General features: G+C 38.8%; 1 protein-coding gene across 9 annotated transcripts in view; it reads left to right on the top strand.

Moving 5' to 3' along the window:
- MAPK10 (mitogen-activated protein kinase 10) overlaps positions 1–26,168 on the top strand; it is a 188,435-nt gene that overhangs the window by 95,289 nt on the left and 66,978 nt on the right. For 8 of the 9 annotated variants that reach the window (XM_075751348.1, XM_075751341.1, XM_075751340.1 and 5 more), the window contains 5 exons: positions 15,875–16,004; positions 18,271–18,329; positions 19,854–19,992; positions 21,215–21,380; positions 24,575–24,646. In XM_075751348.1, coding sequence (XP_075607463.1) covers positions 15,875–16,004; positions 18,271–18,329; positions 19,854–19,992; positions 21,215–21,380; positions 24,575–24,646 — 566 coding nt within the window. The remainder of the gene's footprint in view (positions 1–15,874; positions 16,005–18,270; positions 18,330–19,853; positions 19,993–21,214; positions 21,381–24,574; positions 24,647–26,168) is intronic. The other variant, XM_075751343.1, reaches the window with a different exon arrangement.

Genomic DNA, 26,168 nt, shown 5'->3' with positions numbered 1-26,168 from the left:
TCTTGGTAGCTCTTCAGTGAATGCATTATAAATTTGGAATGATATCTCATCTGCAAATATAGAGGAGACTATAAATATATTCTTGAAGTAGTAAATTTGGCAATTTGTTGTGGGTTTTTTTCTTGGAATTAGTGATTTGATTTGATGATATCTTTGAGCCTGAATATGAAGGAGATTGCAGAGTCTTTTTGTGTTATCTGTAACAGGTAGAGTCAGCAAGTCAACTGATAGCTTGCTATGTTGCCTAAGGTTACCGTAGGTTCTCCTTTGCTGATTTAATTGTAATTTGGTGGTTGAATCTTAAGGAGTGCAGAGTTCTTGCAGATTGACATGTTGTGATGGTGGTGCTTTTTGTGGCTTGTATAACTGCTGATTCTTTTTCTAAAGTAATCATAGAACCATAGAATCATTTAAGTTGGAAAAGACCCTTAAGATCATTGAGCCCAACCATTAACCTAACACTACCAAGTTCACCACTAAACTGTGTCCCTAAGTGCCACATCTATGCATGTTTTAAATACCTCCAGGGATGGTGACTCAACCACTTCCCATAGTGTTCAAAGGCCGGAGGAGGAGTGTGACAGATATTGTCCACTACAAGATGTCTGATACAAAGCTTTTTTGTTGCTGTTCTTGGAACTATCATAGGGAAGTGTCCTGTTGTGTCATGATACTGGTAATGGAAGTTTTTTTAAGATGGACTTGGCTAAAACTTCCTCTAATTATCTGTATATTCATGTATTATTTATACTAAGACAATTATTATGGGGAAACCTCTTCCATCCTATAGAGCTCTGGTGAAGGTCTGTGAAGATATGAACATAGTCAATCAATAGAACCACTTAAAAATGAATTCTAATTTGACTGCCTTCTGTGTGGAATGTGCCTGTAAATGATGAAGAGGATCGGATCTTTGAGTTTGCAAAATCACTTGAACTCTTTTGTATGATGGTTATCCTTCATTTCTGGTTTTGTGTAGCACAATTGACTCCTGGTCTCAGTATAAGATTCTAAAGTGATATTGCAATGTGAATAATGGTAAAAGCCATAGAAAAGAGGAGCTGACACTTCTGAGCATAATCAATTCTGAGCCCACACTGATCAAAGAAGAAGAATAGTCTATGCTTTTGTTACGGTGCAGTGGAAAAGGGACAGAGAATAGTGGACATCTCAGTATCTTACAGTTAATGCACAACCTTATTTGTATTGTTTAGTTGGACACTAGTGTATTAAAGTTCTTGAGAGATCAATATATTTCTCCATTGTGACCCTGCTGTCCCAGTAATATTGTTTTTGTTTCTTTATGCCACTGAATTGAAATACTATATTCCTTGATAGAGGTCAGTATTTCCCCTTGTATAAATTGGCATAGTTCCACTGAAGTTCAGAGGTGTTCTCATTGTGGGGTAGATCACTAATTTTCCTCAGAAGAGGAGAACAAAGCATACGTGTCATTCAGAGGAAAAATTAAGTGAACCATGTACCCAGATATGCCTAGAATTTCAGTGGCTCTGAAGGGAGTGGAAATGTTAATTTTGTCAGTCCCAGTCTCTCCTCTGAATCAGTACCGAGCGTATGTCGTGAGTTCAGTTACTTGCATTTCAGTTACACAGTCACATCTCGCAGACTTTTTGTGCTTAACATTCTGTCAGCTGGCACTCCAGATTTATCCTGTTCTGTTAAAGATTCTCCAAATTGTGTCCATTAGTTCAGCTTGCGTTCTCTTTCTCATGCTGTTGTGTGCTTTGCTGATGTGCTTTGACGCTCCGCTCCTGAGGAGGTTTTTGAAGACAACCTTCAGAGATTTTTACAAGTGTTTTGTGAGAGAGTACTGTAGAAAATAGCTGTCAGTGTGTACTGTGAACTATTACTGTACTGTTAGTGAAATAAGCATGTCAATTTAAACAAATTATTGGGTGTTTCCCAGTGCTGATATAATCTCTTACAATGGCAACATCTGATGAGATTTTTTTTTTTTTTTCTCCTGAGAATAAGTGGTTTAAACTATTGCCAGAATACTTTTTTTTCACTTTGGGAAGTTCTTAAATGTTGAAATACCCACAAACTCAAAGCGAGTTTTAAGCCTCACTCATTCATTCATTTGTACGTTGCAGGATTTTTCTCCAACTACCAATTTGCATTCACATTGTAGTATTCTTTGGATTTTCTAGCATGCTGTTGCTCTGAAATGCCAAAAATTTAACTGTGTGTATTCAGCCATTGATCACCATCTGATGTACACCTGGAACAGTACATTCTGGTTTGTTCTCATATATCTATGCCTTGATTCTTCAGAAAGAGAACAATTTCCCAAATGTATTTGGAATCTGAATCACCAGCATGTGAATTTTAAGGTGCTGAGAATCTCCCAGTGGGAACAGCAAAGATTGAGTATCTCTGTGGATTTGAGCTCTAGAATACTGAGTGAAGGTGCGTATCTGAGTTGGTCAGATTTGTGTTTCTTAAGGTGATGTTATTAGAATTTGCATAGTAACACATATTCAGAGACAGTTTGCTTGGATAGGAGGTGAGAGGAGACAGCAATGTCTTGCAATGCTCTTGCTAATGAGTCAAAAAGAACTTAGCTTGAATGTGGAGAGACTGCCACTAGGATCATAGGGAACAGCTATCATATGTCAAACTGTACATAACACGTCGAAAAATGAGACAATTGTCTTTAAGAATAAGCAGCTTCTATTCCGTGTTTGCTTTGATTCTTACAACTTCTTCTATCTACTAGTATCTTTAAAAAAAGCAAAAAAGAGGTATATATCCAGTAGCAATGCATGAAGACAACTGAGGCAGGAAGAAGACCTGGTTTTATATGACAGGGATACCTCAGATGTAATGTTTGAGCAAGAATTGTTGTATCTTTTTTTTTTAAAAAGGTGTGATGTAATTACTTGCAAAAAATATTTCTCAAGTTTTTGTAATGTCCTTTTTCTATCTAACTGCAGAGATTCTTGGTAGGCAGGAAATCACCACGTATTTCATGTTTGTCTTCTGAAGTTTCATTTCCCTTTGCTAGTACACAGAAATCTAAAATATAATTTAGGTTCTGGTAATCACAAATGATATGTAATAAAACATGACATAGTATGCTCTCCTAGCAAAAAGATCTGGGTCTCTGTCTCTAAAATACTCAGACTGCCTATATTTCTGACACTGTGCTTTTTTCTTCTTTTCTCCTTAAAGAACCTGTATAGTTTCCATGACTGCAGTAGTTAAGCAGGCACAATCTATTCCAAATTTTCTCTCTGCAAGTTTATGAAAACAAATGTAAATACGTTGGTGTAGAAACTATCTCTGCACAACCTGTTTTTGTGAACCCTGACAACAATACTCACTTTATTTGGTCATAAACCACAGTACTGTAAAAGCACTGTCAGGCTCATTTGAGAGTGTTGACACCCAGGATTTTGGGTTGGATCAGTACAACTCTTAGGTATAGAGCAGGTTTGTTCATAGCCATGACTGGATAAGCATCTATGATCCTCTTAGATCCATTAAAAAATTATCAGCTGTTCGTAAATGCTGTGGCTGCAGAGAAGTAACTGATGTTTGTGTAACTTAAGCTCTTTCTGTGTTGGCTAATTAAAAACTCAATTTAATTTACACTTTTTGCTATCAGGCAAAAAGTAACATTTTATACCTCCCTTTACAGATGTCAGGCAGCTCTCTGCTCCTACCCAGTCAAAAGCCTCCTTTTGGTCACTGCCAGATCTCCCTTTTCTCACACTTGTTCTATCTCACTCCTATGCTTCGACATAGATTTTTTTGCAAGACTGTCCTTGCTTCTCCTGTTGTGTCAGATTGTCTGCCTGGAATTCATTTGCTGACAAATTTTGTTCAAGGAGGAAATCAGGGTTGGAATTAACTACTGTCAGTGCATTGCAGCCATTCCTTAGCTGAATTCAGACTTATCCTTTTATTTCATTCACTTGAAATCCTGTCACCACTAAAATGAAGACTGTTGCATCGTTGTAACTGATTACCATGTGTTTAACATGAGAGCAATTGCACTAAACACTTCTGTTCCCTCTTAGGGACAAGAGATTTCTCCTGTGATAGAATAGCTATGACCATATGGAAGAAGAGAGGTAAGGCTGTAGGACAGAGCATCTAAATAAAAGGGCAGGTGTCAAACCAAAGAAGCAATGGAACCAGAAATAAAAAAACTAGAACCAGTCTGGAAGGAAATGTAGCTCAGATAATTCAATTTTCTCTGTTGATATTTATTCTCTGACATTACTGTGGTCTACAGATTTTCACAGTGCTTCATAGAAAGCAAAAAGTTGTCTCTTGTCCCAAAACCTACTCTCTTTAGACGATCATAAAACCCAGTGACAGCCAAAAAAATTTGGAATATAATAGAAGTTGTGCAAAATAGACAATATGAAACAAGAGATTGTGTATGAAGCCTAGGTGAAATTTGTGAGCAATGTGAGACATACCTGGCATGACATGAGTGGGAAAACTCACCAGAATGGGCAAGATTTAGTGATAAAGAGAGAGATGCAGTTAGGAAGGGAAGCAGAGAGGATGCAGACTCAAAGGCAGGAGTGAAAGCAAGTGGCAAACAGGCCATTTTGTGTTTTGTGGGATTTTGTTGGGGAGGTTTTGATGGTTTTGCTTTTTTTCTTTTCTGGATTTATGGTGTTACACTTTTCCATGCAAAACCGGTTGGTGCCCCTTTACAAACTGGAAGTAAATTTTGTAGCTCTGGAGTTGCTAATTCACGATGAGCCACAGAAGGGGGTAGCATTTCTGATTCAAACAAAAATCTTGTTTTAAAATTGTGTCAGAGCCTCTACATCTTGAAATTTCTGGTGTAACAGGGCAGCCCAGAAACCTAAGTAATTTTTAATTTTGTTCCTGTTGAACAAAGGCATTTTGGCTTGTTATACAGCAGGTAAAACATTTTGTATCCTTACAAACCATCAGTTTTACCTGCTAACGTCTTACCTGTGTCAGAGATGTCCCTCAGTATGAGAGACTGTAGATACAGAATTACCCCAGTTAGACAAGAGTACTGAATAAGTTAGAGCAACCTGGGTCAGCATAGAGGCAGGCTGTGGACTGACCCTTTGGCTGGGAGGGTAAAGGTTACATATGTGGCAGCATTGGCTTTCTTCTCTCCCTGAGCAGCACCAAGTGATGTTTTGGCATCTCTGATCTTCTGTTTCTGTCTGCTTAGAATAGCCTTGTGGAGATTGCAGGATTAGTTTTGGGAAACTAGAATTTGAGTAGCATTTTAGGGTTAACCTTTTTACGTTGACTTTTTTTCCTTCAGTGATGATCACTTTGCAGATGATGACTTGCTGTCAATATGGTTTTAGTGCTTGGTTGAATTTTGATTTTTAATCAGTTGAGAAATGCAGCAAGAAAGGTTGTGAAATAGTGGGGTTTTTTCTCCAAACTGACACCTTTTGTTCTGTTTGTCAGGCAAGTCAGCAAGTCTTTTAAATTATAACTGTGGGGTGGCTATGGAAGATAGATAGTAGATGTTTTCTATTTCAGTTTGTAGGTCCAAAAATAACAGATTTATCATGTGACTGACAGTTTGAATGTGCTAGGTACTCAACTTCTGCCAGGTGCACAGACTCTGCCTTGATGTCTGCATTTCCCTCATCTTGTTAATTGCTGTTAAATGAGGAAACTGGACTTTTTCTGGCTTTGCTGTTTTGATGCTTGACACAACTTGAAAACTCTCCAAAGTTTATATATCCTGCTGACAGTTCAGAGCACTGAATGTGAGATCACTTTGCCAGATTCAGTGTCTTATACCCATTCTCCAAATGCTGGGCAAACATTTACTCAATATAGTTTAACTACAAATCATGCTTTAACTTCCTTTGCCCATATATTTTCTGCCACTGAATATTGATAGGGAGCCCCAGCTCTGATCCATTTTTCAGATTTTTACCTTGCTCTGACTTCAGTAAATCCTTGAGCATACAAAGAGTGAGTAGTGTAGCATACTTTGGAAACCACAAGATTGTCATCTCTTACCTGTCACACACGTAAGAGAAAGCATTTTAGCCTAGAGCCCTTTTAAAGCAGAACGGAAAAGAAACAAACCCTTGGCTTATTTCACTGACCGGATTGAATTTTCTAGGCTGGCAGTTAAAAAAAGTTATTGTCAGCTAGCAGACCATATAGTGAACTAGTGACAAGAGAAATGCAGAACCAGAAAGTACTGCCTGACCAATTTGATAGCCTTCTGTGATGACATGGCTGGCTGGGTGGATGAGGGCAGAGCCGTGGATGTTGTCTACCTTGACTTCAGCAAGGCTTTTGACACCGTTTCCCACAACATCCTCATAAGCAAGCTTAGGAAGTGTGGGTTAGATGAGTGCACAGTGAGGTGGAATGAGAACTGGCTGAACGGCAGAGCTCAGAGGGTTGTCATAAGGAGCGCAGAGTCTAGTTGGAGGCCTGTAGCTAGCGGTGTGCCCCAGGGGGTCAGTACTGGGTCCAGTCTTATTCAACATATTCATCAATGACCTGGATGAAGGGACAGAGTGTACCCTCAGCAAGTTTGCTGACAATACAAAACTGGGAGGAGTGGCCGGCACACCAGAAGGCTGTGCTGCCATTCAGCGAGACCTGGACAAGCTAGAGAGCTGGGCAGAGAGGAACCTCATGAAGTTCAACAAAGGCAAGTGTAGGGTCCTGCATCTGAGGAGAAATAACCCCACGCACCAGTACAGGTTAGGGGTTGACCTGCTGGGAAGCAGCTCTGTGGAGAAGGACCTGGGAGTCCTGGTGGACAGCAAGCTCTCCATGAGCCAGCAGTGTGCCCTTGTGGCCAAGAAGGCCAATGGTATCCTGGGGTGCATTAAGAAGAGTGTGGCCAGCAGGTCAAGGGAGGTTCTCCTCCCCCTCTACTCTGCCCTGGTGAGGCCACATCTGGAGTACTGTGTCCAGTTCTGGGCTCCCCAGTTCAATAAAAAGACAAGGAACTACTGGAGAGAGTCCAGCGTAGGGCTATGAGGATGATGAGGGGACTGGAGCACCTTTCCTATGAGGAAAGGCTGAGAGAGCTGGGTCTGTTTATCCTGGAGAAGAGAAGACTGAGAGGGGATCTCATCAATACTTACAAATATCTAAAGGGTACATGTCAAGAGGATGGGGCCAGACTCTTTTCAGTGGTGCCCAGGGTCAGGACAAGGGGCAATGGGCACAAACTGGAACACAGGAAGTTCCATCTGAACATGAGAAAAATCTTCTTTACTGTGAGGGTGACCGAGTACTGGGACAGGCTGCCCAGAGAGGTTGTGGAGTCTCCTTCTCTGGAGATATTCAAAACCCAGCTGGACATAATCCTGTGCAACCTGCTGTAGGTGAACCTGCTTTAGCAGGAGGGGTTGGACTAGCTGATTTCCAGAGGCCCCTTCCAACCCCTACCATTCTGTGATTCTGTGAAAAGGATTCTACAACTAAGTCACTTTGAAAACTAAGTATAAAGAACTAGCAGAGTATATACAGATGAGAAGTATGTAAACATACTTCATATTCAGCATCCTCATGAATATTTTAGTCACCAGGCAAACTAAAAAGGCATCCATTACGAGAGGCACGCCAGGCGATGTGTGAACAGTATAGCTGTTTCCACATTGCCTTTCCTACTATATCCCTGCACTGTATTTGTGAGTGAGAATGGCTATGGGAAAAGAGTTTATTTTATCTTACATCAATATACAGAATTGATCAGTGGATTCCAAAATGGTTCTTGTTAGGGCATCACCAGCTCATGTAATTAGAAAGATTACAATGAGGTTCAAGCTGTAGATGAGAGAGTCACAGAGATATTTGTGTACAACTTGAGCCAAAAAAGCATAATCTTGCACATCTGAATTGTCAGCTCAGTCAAGAGATTTTTGTCTATGCAAGATGTGGAGCTTCTGTATACACAGGCTTGTGGTTTGTGGTGGTGATGAAGCTGGAGAGGATAGTGACCTTTAAAAACTGCTAGATGGAAAAGCACTTTGTTAACATGAACAAATTTGATACTTTTATGTCTGGAATTGTTTTAAAAGAAGATATCAGCAGAGCAGGTTCAGCCTAGTAGCAGAAAAATTTGTCAGTAAGTAGTTGAGGGCAAATTTTACTGCAGATCCTCCTTTTTCTTAATAGATTCCAGCTTGTGATTCCTCTTTTTCCCAGCAGTTTTCCAAGCGTGTAGCTTCTTTTGCCACATAGTGAATTATTTTGTTATTTTACAGTTTTACCCAGTAGTACAATTGGTGAAATTATAATATAGCACATTTGGAGCAACCAGTGACAGATGTTGAGTCAACTTTTAATGTAAATATATTTACTAAAAGTAAGCATTCCAGCCTTTTTTTTCTGTGCAACTTCTTTTACATTGTCTTATGTATGATGGCTCGATCATCTTCCTTCAGACCACCCATCTGAAAGTTTGGCAGATAAGAGCTGTCTCAGCATGACTGAATTGTAAAATAGATTTCAGAGCAAAGTTTTCAAATCTAGTTGCCCTCAGAAATACAAATTCATTGTGCTTCCTGGTTTATTTTAGGTGGAAAGGGCTGTTTGGCTTTGACATTTCAGGCAATCACTGTGATGCTTTAAACAGAATGAGTAATATGGATTCAGATGTCAAAGATATGAAAATTATAATATTCTAATCCTTTATGGGTGACAGTAAAGAGACTGGATGAGTTGTGGGCTTGGACTTTGTGTTTGCTTTTTTAAGAAGCATGAGTGCATTTGGATCTCTGAACAACTTATTTAAGATCATAAATATGTAGACATACACCGTCACAGATTTGTCTGGGGAAAGAGTCCTGTTGAAGCAGTTTCTTCTAGCTGTGGTGAAGGTTTGTCTGTTTGACTCCCATTTCAATAAGCATGGTTATGACAGGACATGTGAGCAGTGGGGTTTTTTGGGTGGTGGGGTTTTTTTGTAATTTCCATACATTTTCAGACAGAAATGTGTGTAGAGCTCTTTAAATCACCTTTTCTTGTTTAATGTATGGATTAGTACAGCACTGCATTAGTGCAGTACACTAAGAGTATTGAGCAGCAGAGAGCAAGACATGTTTTTTCTGTTTTTAACTGGATTTTGTCTGCCATAAATTTATCAAATATATGAAAGCATGCATACACTGAGCAGTGGGTCTGATACTCTAAGAGTTTTCTTTGAAAAGAAGACTCTCTTTCCTGATGAAACACTGAAATGTAAAATAGAGCCACACGTTTTGAACTTTTGTCTTAAATCATGCAGTTTCAATGGTACATCTTTGAAGTTTAAGTGCTCCAGGATTCACTGAATAATTTTGACAGCAATGTTGAATCCTCATTCAAGGACTAGGAAGATAATCCAAACCAATTCATGCTGTCCTCTCTCACGTTACTTCATTCCAATACAGGATAAGAGATCACATGTTGAATATTTGGCAGTGAGTTACGTTGCTTTGGCTGCAAAGAGGGGACCTGTTCCCATTTAAAATGCACTGAGGTGACAGCTTAGTTGAACCTTTCTTTTTGTCTTTGCTGCTTAGGTTTCATGTCATCTTGGCATGTGAAGGGGCTCCAAAGGGCACCAGCTGGAGCACCTTGCTGGCAAGGTGTTTGCTGCGGCAGGATGACTGTGTTTGACTCCCCTGCTGCACTTCAGTACGTGCAGTCTTTGCTGCCCCATGTAGTGCAGGAAGGAATGGAATGTTTTGAGCTCAATCAGTAATCTCTGCTGTGATGAGGAAGCTCATGGAATGTCTTGGAAGCTGATCTATTTATTCTCTGAAACGTCCATGGTGATAGTAAAAAAGTAAATGATGACTTGGGTTGCAGCTGGGGAGGCAGCTTGATTGTATTTCCTAATCCAACTGTTACCAGCTGATTGCAAGAAGCTGTGAGCTGATGGAAACTCAAAACAAATAGCTGGAACTGTACGGTAACAGCAGCCATCCATTATGAAACTATATTGGTCTCCTTAAGCATCAGCTCTGGATATTGTCTCAGAGGCCACTGAACTTCTCTGCATTTTGCGAAGAAATAGACCTGATCCAAAGTGTAGAGTAGCCATTCCTGACAAGTCTGCAACTCATTAGGGTCATATTGGTTATTTTCTGGGTTTTCAGCACACAGGCTTGGTTCCAAACCTAGTAAGGACATTGAAAGGCTGTTGTTCATTACAGCCTTTGACTTGTACTGATTGGGGGAAACTGCTTCTGCATGTTGGTGCATGTATGGAATTCTTTTCTTTTACGTTGTTTTCCTGGAAAACAGTCACTATTTTTAAAGATACTTTCTGGAGAGAAGTTTTCACTCTAAAAAAAAAAGATTTTTTTCTGTTTAAAAGTAGTTATTGAAGAGAGGAATACGCACTGTTTGTAAATTGAAATGTATCAATGTCTGCCTTTAGAAACTCAAAATTACATATCAAAAGGAGAAAAAAAAGTAAGAATGAGGTCTAATTTCGTTCTAATTTCATTCTAAAATTTTGACTGAGGTCAACATAAAAATCAAAGAAAACCCACAGAAAAATGTTACCAGAATACACTTTAAAATTTGCTTAAAGCAAAATAAATTTTTCACTCTTTTTGTTAGAGTGCTTGTCTGAAATGGGACCTTAAGTAGAGAGAAGAAAAAGCACCTAAGATATTTTATGCTTAAAGTTTCATAAACCACTTTTACAGAAATTTTGCTTGATACAGGAAAAAGAGATTTGGCTCTTGTCGTTCTTAAAAATGACTTCTTCAAAAAGTGCAGTAGTGATACTTATCTGAAACTAAGGCCAGGGAGTCTGAAGTCAGAGAAATTACTGTGAAAAGTATTTATATATACATCCACTTATGCTTTTCTTTTTAGGTAAATGTGTATATACATTGAGATGTGTATCTGTGTGTGTATATAGAATACGTTCTGCTCCATATATCAGTGGTGATTGTTGAGGATGAGCTATCATTAGCGTTCTTGTTAAATGTGATTTTCAAGGTTACCAGTGCTTTCCGCTGATGGAGATGTCAGCATTAAATAATCAGGGTATTTCAAATACACAGATCAGTGCTTTGTTTAACAAGATGAGTTTGAGCTTTTTTCCGGCTTGCTGTGCTGGGATGAAGGAAATAAGGCAAAATGCTAATGTCAGTGACAAAACTACCTTTACTTAGAAAGATCAAGTATGCAGATATAAATAGCAGTGATTCATAATAAACCGAGTTGCAGCTGGAGTCTTTCTGGAGGAAGACAGAGATGACCAAAGTTTGACACTTTAGAAAGTGGGTGCAATATTAAGTAGCTTTTCATATTTGTCGCTATATATATATATGTGGCGATAGGTAAGAGGAACAGTGTCCCTTGGATTTCTACAACATTTAGTGAAGAGACTTTCTTAATATAGAAGAGTTGTTTGCTGGGATTGCTGAGAGTCTCCATTTCACAGCCTGCCTTGGGAGGCTGGGAGCTTCCCTTCCTGTTTCAGGCTTCCATTCTGTCATCCGAGAGCTAATAATAGTACTTTAATGAAGTAGTGGCTTGAGAAAGGGTAAGCATCTTGAAAAGGATGTGTGTGCCCCATCTGAAGAATCTTGAAACTAAAGACTATTGAAAATTTCCATTTGTTATCCTAGGAACCCATCTCTAAGAGTTGATTTAAACAATACATGTTTTCTGTGGGTTTGGCAGTCTGTTCTGGGGTAGAATATCATGCAAATGATAAATGTTAACTTTCATTGTTGCTTAAAAGAGTTATTCCTGCATGGGAAGAATAATTTTAAGTATTTACTTGGTAAATGTCTATTGAAATAGAAACTTTGACATGATACTAGAATGCTTTTCTTTGCTTTTTGAAATAGGTATAAAAATGAATCCTTGGTTCTTCAAGTGTATGATAACAGAGCATTGCTCACTGATTATTACAGTCTGAACTCACATACAGTATTAGTGGTAAATGATGATCTAGGTTTGTGTAAATCTAACTAGAATGAGTTTCATTTATTTCCTTTTTTTCTTTTCCCCTGCTGAAGTCAGCAAAGAGTCTTGTTAAATAGCTTTAATTACATATATCTCTTGTCATGCATTTATATTCTCATCTGGCTAAAATTTTTTATCTCTCCTAAATAGGTTTGTTTCAAATTATTTACAGTTTAAGAAGGCATTTTTAACACGAACATTTACCTTGCCAAGCTAGCTGTAAACAGAATTTATAGGGAGTTTATTTACTACATTTTCTGTCTATACAGCTGCCAGAGATGTGGTAGTAAACTTGGAGGATTTTTCTGAGCTCATGTTGCAGTAAAACTATCATTTTATTACAAGACCGGGGTGAATTATAGTCTTTGTTATAAAAAAGGGCAACTGTATAAATTAAAAAAAAATAAATTCATAGTTGAGCAAAAGCTGTTATGATAGAGTTTCCAGAGAAAGAATCACAGGCTTTTAGATGCAAGTCCAGTCTCTTATTGGAGATGTTGAAATTGACTTTCACACTCAGCCTTTTCACAGCAGTTCGCAGACACTCATTACTCTCTCTCTCTTATTCCTGCTCCCTTGAGTCACCTGTTTATACAGCCACTCTTCTGCCAGTGATTGAAGTTTGTCTTAAGAAGGCTGATATATCATCAATACTAACCTTGGTGTTCCAAGGTAAGGATTTTGTGTAGCAAGGACCAGAGAGAGGACCTACATGTGGTATCTGTAATTTCATTGTAGTAAAATGCGTAGTTGGCTGTCTGTAAACAAAAGCTTCTCTCTGGTGAATAGAAAAAAACCCCATCAGTGCTATTAATTTACTCAGTGCAATGAATTTACCTATTGACTTCTTGAAGTAGTTGGACACCTTCCATTTGATAGATAGATAGTGATAGAAGATAGTGATAGAACTGCAGTCAAGATCCTTGTATATCAAAGTAAATATCCCTGTACAAAGGATTACTTTAGTTGTTTTATTTTCCTCCATGGTATGTAAAGGACTGGGAATGGATCATAAAAGCCAAAGGCTTAAGAAGCCTTTGGTTTTATGATTTTAGATGGATGCTTTTTTATCTCTTGCTTTGACGGTGAGAGAAAATTCAGAAAAGCAAATGGAGATCAGAAATTGGAGAAAATGGCTGCCCAGACAAACTTTCAGTGTTACTGTTTTCTAACTCCTAGTCAGTGATTTTTTGATGTAACTAATGAGATTAAAAAATGAGAAGAAAAAAGATTATTAAAATTATTCAAAGTACTCTTACATAGCTCAGATGAGTCTCATGTAGGCTTTTCTTCTTAGAAGAAGCTGGATGATCAAGGAGTATGGATTAGTGGAGGGATTTGTCTGCTGAAGTATATTGGCAATATATGTCCATGAATGATAGAAACAAAACATTTAACTGTTGAAAGATTATGTCTTTCAAACCCTTTGGCTTTTCATGTTATTTATTCAATACTTTCTTAATGGAATTAAGGGGTATTTTAGTTGTGGCCTTTATGATGCCCTGTGACTAAAGTAAGTGAGAATGAAAGACACAATTCTGACAGTGGCTGCAGGAGGTTTGCTTTCTGCTATGTACTATTAGGCTGTAAATCACACATTTATTCTTCCTAATGTAAGGTTTAGTTGAGTGAAATTCTCTGGCCAGAATGAAGTCAAGTAAGATTGGATCTTTGATAGCCTTATTACCTCAGCTGCTTCATATATGCTTTAACTAGTGGAGTGCAATACCTTTGTTTATGCATGATATTAGCTGGGTCATAAAAGTTATATGCCTTATGAATGAATAAGAGAAGAAAGAATTGTTACCAAATGACAGAATGGGATGATGTTGGAGAGCACCTAGTCCAGCCCACCTGTTCAAAGCAGAGTCAACTAGAGCAGGTTGCTCAGGACCACTGGAAGAGTCTGGCTCCATCTTCTTTACTCCTCCCACCAGATACTTAAGAACAGTGCTAAGATCCACCCCCCCGAGCCTTCTCTTCTCCAGGCTAAACAACCCTAGCTCACTCAGCCTCCCCTTGTATGACAGATGTTGCAGTCCCTGATCATCTTCATGCTTCATCGGTGGAATTGCTCGAGTACAGCTCTATCTTTCTTGTACTGGGGAGCCCAGATCTGGACCCAACACTCCAGATGTGGCCTTAGTAGCACTGAGCAGAGCAGAAGGATCACTTCCCTTGACCTGCTAGCAACAGTCTTCCTAAATGCAGCCTAGGATGCTGTTGTCCTTTGCCATGAGGGGACATTGCAGGCTCATGTTCAGCTTGTTGTCCACCAGGACCCCTGGGTCCTTCCCTGCAAAGCTGCTTTCCAGACTCTTGGCTCCCAAGCATGTAATGGTGCGTGGAGTTATTCCTCCCCAGGTGCAGGACTTGGCATTTCACAGTGTTGATAATTTAGGAAGATTCAGTATTTATGTTTACTTTTTTCTATAAATTAACATTTTGATCTGAAATAGTTTCACTATGAAAATGTTAAAATGGAACTTCCTGACAGTTTCAGACTACCCGCAAGGACAGTCATGAGAATTTTTTTTTTTTTCCTCTGAACATATTTTTAGGGAAAATCCCATCACCCTGCCCCAAATGTCAACAGTGGACTAAAGCATTCTTCACAAAACTCCTCATCACCTTTAGCAAATAATTATTCTTATTTATGGGATGCATTTACTGTGTTATTTATGCAGGAGTAGTGTAATTGAAATATTTCTTATTCTTCTCCACCTATGTCATTTCCAAGACATATGTTGCCAACACTTTTTACTTATTTAGAGCACTTGCACATTTTTGTTGGCTTTCTGACTAAGCTTCTGATGCTCGCATGCTTTCTGCTCTGTACTTTGTCAGTAACTCTGTAAGTGAATGTCAGTGAATGTCTACAATAAGCAGAAATTAATAAGACAAAAAATTACAGGATTTTGAATATTTAATGCTTTCAAAAGTAATTATTTTTAGAACAACTAGTGGTTTGATTGATTTGTCTTTTAGGAAATACACTGTTGCTCTTCATGGAGTAGCAGAAAACTTGTGTGATGCCTTTCCTCATTCTTGGTAAAACAGAGAATCAGGAAGAGGGTCTCAGGACTGTCTTTTTGGGAATGTTTCAGTGTGTTTTGTGAAATGTAGAAGTCAAAATTAGTGTAGTCAGATTTGAACCACCAAAATAAGTGTTTCAAATTCATAGGTGGTGAAGATATTGTCAAAATAACTGAAGGTTGTACAAAACATTTAAAAGTTTAAGGAGAATTTTAGGAGCCCAGCTTTAAAAGCCCACTTTGCAAACCAGAGCCAGTATTTCTTCATGTTTTCAAAATTTTTAACTTAGTGTATGTAACAATTTTTTTCTTTATCAGAAGGAAATGGTAAAGAAATTTTGTGAAATGGTTCTGTTTCTAGGTATGTTATTAGAATTGGATTATATGGTCTCGAAGAATGATTGAACAACTTGATTCCATGAGAAATATTGTAAGGAAAATACAAACTAGGTATTATCTAGATAAAAGTGGGCAATTCTTCATTGAACCACTCGGTGAAGGTGTCCTTAATCATGACAGAAAAAGCAAAAGCCTCTCTACTGTACCCAATACACAGAGAGTTGTTTTATGAAACAAATTTTTGTCTCATCCAGTTTTTATTGTATTTTTATTTGAATTTTTTATTTAATTTTTTTTTTCCACCCCTTGAAAATAAGTGTTAATTTCCTATGGAACTGGAGATCAGAAGTAGTGATGCATGCTGTCTTCTGCTGATGTGGTGGTACGTGTTTCCTTTTGATGTCTTCTTTTTTTCTCACTAGAAACTCTCTCCTTCTTTTGCCCCAGTATTTTTCTCAGTGGAAAAAAAGGCAATAGTAGACTTGAGGCTCAGGAATTTGCCATAAGAAAAGCAGGATATCCTCTAAGATGCATAACCCCTATGTTTGTAATTACTGCAGTGCTGCATATGATGCCATCCTTGACAGAAACGTGGCCATTAAGAAGCTCAGCAGACCATTTCAGAACCAAACTCATGCCAAGCGAGCTTACAGGGAGCTGGTCCTCATGAAGTGTGTGAATCATAAAAATGTAAGTTTTCAATAGGTAACTGGAGAAGTAGTATGTATATTGGTTTGTTAGAAAGAAAACTGTTTTGTTGGATGCCTTTTTAAAACAGAAGAAATTAAAAGTAAATTATGCTCAGTCTACAGTCTTTCTGTTACTATATGCCCACATGAGAGAGTGAGGATCATCCATGTGCTTATTTAAAGGCTATGCCAAATGGAGGTGCTGGTAGTAGGGTAAGGCTGATAGAAGGGGAGAGAGCAGAATATGTTCTTGTCAACTGCTTATCCAGAAATGCATAAGTGGTTGTTGGAATCCTGGCTCCATCCTCTTGTCACTGCGATTTGTGACTCAAAAGCAGTGTCTCTCGAGTTGGAGTACAAATGCACAAGCATCACTCCTTGCTCTGGACTTCATCTGAAATCTAGTCATATAAATGCATTGTATAGATTGTAAAAGATGAGGAGTCATTATGGTCAAGTTTGCTGCAAAACTGCCGAAAAAAATTAGGAACCAAATGCACTTTTCCATTCTCAGGTATTCGTGTGTAAGCTAATGTTGTGGAGCCAGGGACTCTGAAGCCTCAACACATAATGCCGTTCCTTCTAATAACAGTGTTCTTGTTGAAATAAACAGCACTAGCAGGTTCTAGACTTTTCTGCTTCCTACACCCACTACCTATTGTATAACATTTAGCATCCATAACAAATAAAAATATTCCTACATTGCAGTAAAAGAGTTATTCCAGGGCTGTATCTTAACTGTAGCCATCTATCTATTAGTTAGAACTGTCTGCCTGACACTGGATAAGCTTGCTTTTTTCTAGTGAGATATGTGGGATTTCCCCATTGCGTTGTCAAGGGATCTCCCAAGGATTTAATTTTCATACAATTCCTCAATTTCTGCTGTGACTTGGTGCCATACTTGTATGCCCTTTCCTTTTTATTAGGAGTGAATTTTTCAGTTTGCTACATGTTTACTCTTGCCTCATATCCTGCAATAATTCTTTCTCCTTATGCAAAGCATAAATGAGCTTGAAAAGCATGATGTAAGGTGAGAATTGACACTTGTTCTCAATCACAAATTCGCATGGGAAAAAAAAGGACTGACCCTAAAATGGCAAACAGCAGGACTTGAAACCTGTAGTGTCCTCTGTCCCACTTCTGGGCATTGATGTATCCTTACATTTCCACTGTGTTGATCCGGACTGTACCTCTCTCTTCCCTATTGACTTGGATGGAAACTGCCCTCAGTCAGAGCATGCATGGGGCTTTGAAAATGCAGGGATGAGTGAGTAGTTCTACCTGTAGGTGGGAGACTGATGCATTCTCATTTCATGTTTTTAATGGACTGGAAAGAGCAGAGGGTAGCAGGAGAGGTATTAATTTTAAATATATGATTTTAAAAATGCTGCATAAGAGCTGATAACAGCACTATGTTGGTTGGGTCACAGTTTTAATCTGTCCATACAGAGAAGTGCAAAGGAAGGAGAGGATTGTAAAGGTACCTGTGCAGTGGCAAGAATCAGTCAGAATATGTGGAGTAGACAGAAAGAATATTGAGCCATTCCTGTTAGAAATCCTAGAGCAGTGATGGAGGTGGGGAGGGAGATATTCAGATGTTGTCTTTGTGGTGGCTGTACCGGAATCTTCTGCCTCTCTCTGTTGTCCATACAGAAGGAAAGTATGGGAAATTCAGATCCCTGAGGTCACGTTTTTCCTCTGTGGTGTTTCACACATTCTTATCAGTGTCTTTCAACAGCCAAGCTCATTTATAAAAAAAAAAAAAAAGTAAAAAAGGAGTCGCAGTAGGTAAGATGTCTTTGCCCAGAATGTGTGTACTGTTTTAAAGTGCTTCTACTAAAAAGTGGTACCTCTCATGATGGAATTTGTGTCAGTGTGTGTGCATATGTGCCCTCAAAGGAATTGAGGCCATGTGAGAGAAGGAAGGCTGTAGCACAAGGACTGATATGCTAGATTGGGCTGAGGCTGGTCTTTGAACCTGTAACTTCAAAATTCAGAGGACTGTCTCACCCTTAGCATTTTGGTTTGTCACTGATCACTAATCCTTCTCTCAGAAAACATTTCAAGTGCACCTAGAAGAAATCTTAGACATCTGTGGTATTTTATTTTGAATGTTGCCAACTTTTTACTGATCCTTAAAGTGAGAAGTGTTAGTATAAATTGAGCTATGAAAAAAATAGTTTATCCTTTAACATACACTTCAAAATGGGTTCAGCTGCTTACATTTGTCACTTCTCTTTATCCTTTTGTCTTACTTTGCTTTTCAGATTATCAGTTTATTAAATGTCTTCACACCACAGAAATCTCTGGAGGAGTTCCAGGATGTGTAAGTAACACAGGCAGTAATTAAACTAAAGCTTTAGAGACCTGTGGAGCATTATAGTGTGCCTTGAAGGCAGTAACTCAGCAAAATACGAAAGTTATAAGCCCCTCTAAAAAAGATCATGTATAGTCTGCACTGTGGGTAGACAGATATTCTGCATTCCCATATTGACAGCACTTTTGACACTTACAAGGTGCCAAGTACCGGGTTTCCTAAATGTTGTGATAGTTTGCAAAGCCTGCTGGTGGCTCTTCTTGAGAGGCTTAGTGCATTTGCATTTGCCTTCACATGCAGAGGAAGGGGTATGAATAGGTAAAAGAGCCTGCTTTTCTGTTAGTAGTTTGCTTGGGACATGATGGTTGTTACGTGACTACCCGATGTGTATGAGGTTTTGAAATGTGGCATTTCATTCTGAAATCATTTCCAATAAAAGAGACTGATGTGAAACATTTTTTGATACAGTCTTTGACTGCATAAAATTATTTGCCTGGGGAGCTAGTGCTGAGTGTAGGGGACAACTAGCACAAGCATTACTGTGCGTAGTATGGGCTTGCCCTGAATGAAATTTTAAATATTTGATGTTTTATATAGTTGCACTCCTTTCATCTTTCAGTCTTTCCCATATTCTGTATACATTGTATGGAAACGTATTCCCATTCTGTACTCTAATATCAGTAGTTTTAACAGACAGATAGCAATGGCTGAAGTCAGGCGACTACTCTTCAGGTTTTGGTATATGGAATTTCTGCATAATACTGTCACTGCAGACTTGTGCAGAGCAGGGGAGGTAACAAGTGCTGGAGAGAAGACAAAGTGCGCAGCTCACATTGAAACAGAGAGCTAGTGTTTTCCCCAAAGTTTGAGAGTGCTTTAATGTAATGTTACAGTTATGATTCAGCTGTGCCTGTGAGGTATCTCATAAGAAATGAGCTGCTGTGTTTAACATATTAAATTACCCCTAAAGGGGATCGGGTTAACGTTCTGCTGAGGTTGTCAGTGAAGCTTATTTATCGGAAGCACAAAACCAGTTAGTTTTAATAAGAATTATGCAAAGTCATGCAATCTTAGGAGGATTTTTTGAGACATTTTGCATGGGGATGCATATTTGAGCCTGTCAGATATCTCTACTACTCTCCAATTCCTACATGTATTGTGGTAGCCATTCCTTATAAAGGTCAAAGGCATGTCTTCGGTGTTGGTGGCTCTTCTGTTTTCTGCACATTTCAGAGTCGTACTGCCTGTTTGCCCATGTAGGGTACAGTCTCTGTCATGGGGAAGGCACCAAGAAAAGGCCAGCAATCCACCTGTTTTGCTGGGATGCTGAAAGAATGGTGTCTCTGCAGTGAGATGGTGCAGTGAGAAAGAAACACCAAATAGTACCATTGTGAGTGGGCCCAGTCTCCAGTTGTGTTACTCCCAGTCATCAGAAATAAAGTGAATTTTGAAGCAAGAAAAGGCATTGTTACTTGATGCTGTGGTTCCTCTTCAGTACAGACAGTAACGCTACGACTTTGCTTTTTCATTCAGTTACCTGGTAATGGAGTTAATGGATGCCAATCTGTGCCAGGTCATTCAGATGGAGCTAGACCATGAGCGAATGTCTTATCTACTGTACCAAATGCTCTGTGGTATCAAGCATCTTCACTCTGCAGGAATTATTCACAGGGTAAGAGACCTTTGGTTTAAAACTGAGGACAGCATATGACATCATCATGTCATTTAGAAACCACTTGAGTTTTTTGTGTATTGTGGATCTTACAGTAAAATGACTATAAACTTACGAGTTGTAGTCCATCCCCTTAGAGTAGCTTCATGCTTGTGTTAGGAATGAGATTTGTGAACTTAATCAGACCAAACAGTAATGTGATTATTAAAAATAAATAATAACCAAATAATAAGCTCTGGAAATCATCAAAGTGCTTATGATCTCTGAAATGTGTAGATAAATGTTATTTCTCCTGAAAATGCATCTGGCTACATCTACCACGCATAACATTCAGATACTTTGAATTGAGGTAGTGTGGTCCAAGTATGCTTGATCAGGATCTGCAGAGGTCAGGGCATATGGAATTGGCATTTGCCATCACTTATGTGTGCTAAACCAAATGATAATACTTCTAAGTCTATATTAAATGCATCCTCTCATTTTGCTTTTCTACATCAGAGTGCTGTGTCTGGTAAGGACATGGTACCTGGCTGTCAATGCCAGAGGTAGTGCTACGTTTGATTGTTGACAACAGAGGGAACAGTTCATGTGACTGTGAGCAGGAGGCAATTCTGAATGGATTGAATATATCCTGAGTGCTTTTACTAATGTGGGATTTCCAGCTGAAAAAACAAATACAAAAATATTTTCCTTCCGTTGTGAGAAGAAGAAAAGAAGGGCTAATAAAGTGGGTTACAAAGTGGATGTTGCTTTACAATATATCAAGGTCTCCTTTCTTGGCATGTTGCAAAGGATGATAGATTTGGCTTCCAGATAGTCATCCAGCAAAGGATGAGTTGAAGTATTATAAATTAAGCATTAAGGTATGTCCATATGCACAGTTGGAATGTCTCTATTAGGCTTACAGCATTAAAAAAAAAAATACTCAAAACGTAACACTAATCCTAGTTTCTTGAACTACTAAATGCAATAAATTTAACACCAGTAGGATCCTGTTAGCCAGGAGAAGCCCCACAGTATGCCATGTTAGAACAACTTCAATAAGAGTTTGCCAGAGAAACAGTAGCAAGGTTTTGCTGTGTATTTACAAGTATTTCTGACAGGAACTGTAAGAGTCAGAAGAGTAAAAGAATATTTGAAAAGTGACCTAAAATATCAGTCCATATCACAGCTGTGCTTGGCTTTATGAAGGACAGTCATGTCTTCTCCCTGTCTTTTGCAGGACTTAAAACCAAGTAATATTGTGGTAAAATCTGACTGCACATTGAAGATTTTGGATTTTGGACTGGCCAGGACAGCAGGCACTAGCTTCATGATGACTCCATATGTGGTGACACGTTACTACAGAGCACCAGAGGTCATCTTGGGAATGGGCTACAAGGAGAACGGTAGGCCTGCAATTTCACAGCAAGCACAGTGCAACCTGAACTGTAAGGTCTGCCTCTACAATTGTAAGGGGCAGCAGAAGGAGAAAAAGAAAACATAATGGGAAATGACATCTTGAATTTAAAAGGCAGGTCATTTGGAGCAGTTTCTCACTGTTGCGTACTGCAGCTACAGAATGTATTTGGAATGCAGTGCTGGTGAATATATCAGTGTGGGATTGCAGAGTAATGAGAAACTTGTTTGTAGTTATGGTTGAACTTAACAAATACAATTAGCTCTTTCTGACCAGAATGTCTTTGGCTTCTGTGGCTGTGAAACGGTGTGGGAACCACTGGAATTGCTGAATGAGTGATGTGTTCTAAATTTAAGTCTAGGTCTCTGAATTGTTTGAGGGAAGAAGAGGAGGTACAAGCTGAAATAGGGAAACCTAGCCCTTCCAGAATTTCTCCAAATCCAGAGCTAGATCTGAATTTCAGGAATGGTTTCTATGTTTATAACAGGCTTAACTAAAGTCCCAAGTTTTGCTGAGAGGTTTCATGTGGTCAAGATCTAGGTATAAATTTTGCAGTTTGAGACTTTTCTTTTAATGGAATGTAGAGTTGGAGAGACAAGGGAAAAACTGAAGCTAAAACCCCATGCATCTAATTTGTATGTAATCTCCCTAAATGTAAATAGGATTTTGCTCTAAACAGCCTCTGAGGGATCTAGATACCTTTTGGTCCCTGGAAAGACTGTGAAAAGCAGGTAGGGGATGCTGACTATAGAGAAGCAGGTAAGGAAGAATTCATATTTTGCAGGGGATGAAGGTAAAACTTCATAAGTGAGTCTCATTTTGTAACAAAACTGAGAATTGCATCTGAGTGCCAGGTAGACCAGGCATGAAAGGAGAGGATGCAACACGTAGTGGAGAAAAATCTGCTATGACTCAGATTCTGCTGTCAAAAGCTACCACTTGTCTGTTTGACAAGGAGACTTTTCAATGAGAAATACAGCAAATGTCAAAACCAGAAATTTATTAAAAAGTCTCCTACTTAATTTACATTAAAGAGGTTAGCTAACCTGCGGGCGAACTTTTACTAACAGCCAACTGCATCCTGTAAAGGGCAGTGAAACTGATTTTGGGAGCTGATTCCATGACTTAAGCAAGAGTCAAGGCATGCTCACACAACCTCTTCCAAAATTAGCAAGTGTCTGCATGAATCATTTGTAATGTTTATGAATTTACAGTACACATTTTAATATGAAAGTCTAAAAAGTAGAGAATTATTAACAGAGTCTAAGCATACAGAATTCTTAAAGTATTTTATAATTGGTATTTTTTGTAAGTGCCATTAGAAATTTGATGTAGGCTCTGAATGCTTTAGATAGTTCCTTAGTCAATATCCAGAGTTCCTTCTATTGTGAAATGAATTATTTTGCATTTATTTTTTTTTCTCTCCAGACATTAAGTAGATGATTACCATTGTTGTTGTTATTGTCCCTGAAAGGACAGAGAAAGCACTCGCTTTTCGCATGATTAAAATCGCACCAAGAAAAAGTTAGACACGCTTTTGCGATGAAGTACACAGCTGGGAAGGTACTAAGAATGTTTGCCACATCCAAAGGTCCCTGATCAAATGCCCATTGGAGTTAACACAGAGACTTCCTTTGACTTCCCTGGGCAATGAATCTGGCTCAAGATGAATGACCTTGTCTTACTTGTACAAAGTGAAAATAAAGTAAACAAAGAAAACAAAATATTTGAAAATGAAAGTCAGCTGTCTGAGGAGCCAGTCTGCATAGAGGCTCTGATCCAGCTCCCAGGGAAGTCAACAGAAAGGGTTGTTCTTTGCTTCCCTACTATGGCCTATGCAGCCACATTACTGAAGCTCCCCTACTTTTTTTTTTTCCTCTTACTATGTACACTGCCTGTATAAGGACTGTTCACTGCTTTCATTTTCTTTCTGCACTTGGTTGGCTAAAGATGCATAATTATCACCAGTTTGCTGCACTTCCGTGGAAGGTCCCAAAACTGTTACTATGAAGAAAACTCTGCCACTGCCTCAGGCATGCTCTTGCTGTCCCATACCCCGATACCTGTACCCTCCTTTTCCCAAATGGAACATTTCACCTTTATTTTGTTTTACCAAGAAATGAGTTGTTTGTTTGTTTCTTTGGTTTGTTTTGGATTGCTTTGGAAGGATAAAAAGAGGGAAGAAAAAAGAGGAGAAACTGGTTGTGTAGGTCAAACGACCACAAAACGAGGATTCAAAGCTGAGAAACAACATAGTCTGTTAAAGCGTTTGAAAGCAGATTTTTCCCCTTCACATGGAATACAGGTCTTTTCTTTCTGTGCATACTGTGTCATTATCTATCTAGCCTTTTTTCTTGTAAGACTTAAAGGGCAAAAAAAACCCCACCCAAGTCAAGCAGATAATGTAACTATGCATATTGCATCTAAAAGCTGAAGGCAGGATCAGGAGGATAAGAAATGGTCTCAGTCTTGTTGGTACTTGTCCTGCGAAGCATTTGGTTTAGCATTTATTTTCAGTATCTACACAATAAAAAGCAGAGTCCATGCTCTCCAGTTCTTTCCAGTTACATATAGATACATATAGATAGGTACATAAAGGTAGGACATAGGTACAGATCCTGAAGCAGGAGTTTTAAATAACCCTTAAGGATGGTATTTATCCACATGGCCTTTACTTGTGTGAGCAGTTCCACTTGGAAACTCTTGCGTACTGCTGCAGAGAAAGACAGTCCTGCAGGACAAAGCCTACAAACTGCCTGGCTGCAAGTAGGATTTATTCCAGATGATCGTTGTCTGGGTTTGTTTTTTCTGCTTTTGTTTTTTCTTTAAAAAAAAAAAAAAAAAAAAAAGCTGGTTTTTTCACCATAAACTCAGTGTATACCACAGGTCTGTGCAGTTGTTACTTGATCTTTACTTGCTAGCTGTGGGCCTTTTCCCAGAAATGTTGATTTAAACTTTTTCCACCATTGTTACTAACTACCATTGAGCTGACTGACACAGTCTTTACTTATTTACTTATTTATTTTAGCTTTTGGTGAGACATGAAAAAAAGCCAACAAAACTACAAAACAAACTGTACTGTTCTGATCAACCTGCTCTTTTTCCCCTCCTTTAGGAGTGAAATGTCGTAGTTAACTCTGCTTTTTTTCCTCCTTCTTCACTTCCCTGTCTCTGCTGTTCTAGTGGATATATGGTCTGTGGGATGCATTATGGGAGAAATGGTTCGCCACAAAATCCTCTTTCCAGGAAGGGACTGTATCCTTGTGCCATTTGCTGCAGCTTCACCTATTATTTGTTCCTCTCCTCCACCCTATCCCTTTTACCATATAATGACTATACCAGGACTTTAAAGATAGAAGCAAAAAGTTGAATCCCAGAGGTATGAGTAAATGAAAATAGTGTACCACTGATATGATCAAAATTGAAAATGAAAAACAGATGCACAGAATTATTTCAGTCAAATAAGTTGCTTTATTTTAAAACCTGTAATCATTCCATGTTATGTAGTCTTTATGTCATACTAATAAGCAATATAGAAAACAAGCATTATAATTGCAAATTGGATAGCTTTACTTATTTTTCAAGGGAAAAAAGGAAAGAAACCTAACTTGGCCCACCTGCTTCCTGTAAATCTGTTTTTCTGCTTTTATGTTTTGGAAATAGTGACTTTATAACATTTGTGGTGACATCATAATCTTGTGCTTGCTAATGCATCATGGATTTGGATTCATCTCAGTGCTGTATGGGCTCAGAGTTGAGTCAATACAACATTTTTTTCTTTAAAACAAAATAAGGAATTTGACTTGCCCAGTTTAAGACAACTGTTTATCTGCTGTGGTGTCCAAATTGGCCTGAAATCAGATTCTCTTGATTTAAAAATGGACTTTCCTTTACTTGCATGAGGTCTGTGTTGTTAATTAAACTGTATTTCCCTCCCATCTTGTTCTTCTTGTCTTGGGTGATACTACTTTTACCACTTCCAAGGTGGTAAAAGCAATATTAGAAAATGAAAACAAAAGAGGAGGTGTCTACTTAGCCTTTGGTTTATCACAGGCTAAGCCAGACAACCTGCCTGTGATGGCTGGGAAGTGTAAGTAGTGTGTATTTTGCCCATCAGAATAAAATGTAGCAGCATAACATGTTTTTCACTTTCAGAAATAAAAAGGCATATTATTTTCAGCAGGGTGGCAGAAAGGCACCATAAAAATCTGGCATCAGCAGATACTGGCAGTTGGTGTGGAGAAAACCCAGCTTTTATAGACATGTAGTCATGGAAGTAATTTTTTTTTTTTTTCCTCTGGCTTTTGAGTGATTCCTGTAGTGTTTGTCAGAGTTAGGTCCTGCCTGTCCTATTTTCACAGCTGTGTCAGCTTTCTCTGAAAACAGAGCTCTGCCGGGTAGCCAGGTTAAGATGCAGTTATACTTTACTAACAGGTAAATGGGGAAAATGCAGGTACCTCCTGTTTGCTGAGGAGGAAAGAGCAACATTTTGTACTGGCTTCCAGTCATACAGGAATATGGACTGGAAAGTTATTGGATGCAAAACACAACAATGAAGTAAGAATGGTGTGTTTTATTATTAGTGGATAGCTTTGAGGTTGTCACTTCTTAGGTGCTGAGCTTTTCCTGCAGCACGTGGAGCAGGCTGCACACCCACCTTCTGCTGTAATCTGAATCTGCAGAGCAGCTCCCAGCATTCATGAGGCCAGTAATTCAGTGTGATAGTTATGCTCTGTTTCAGTGGTAACACCACCTCAGAAACACCATCATAACTCTT

Source organism: Balearica regulorum, chromosome 4 (genome assembly GCF_011004875.1).
Source record: "Balearica regulorum gibbericeps isolate bBalReg1 chromosome 4, bBalReg1.pri, whole genome shotgun sequence".
Lineage (NCBI taxonomy): Eukaryota > Metazoa > Chordata > Aves > Gruiformes > Gruidae > Balearica > Balearica regulorum.
This window is presented reverse-complemented; position numbering and strand designations above follow the sequence as displayed.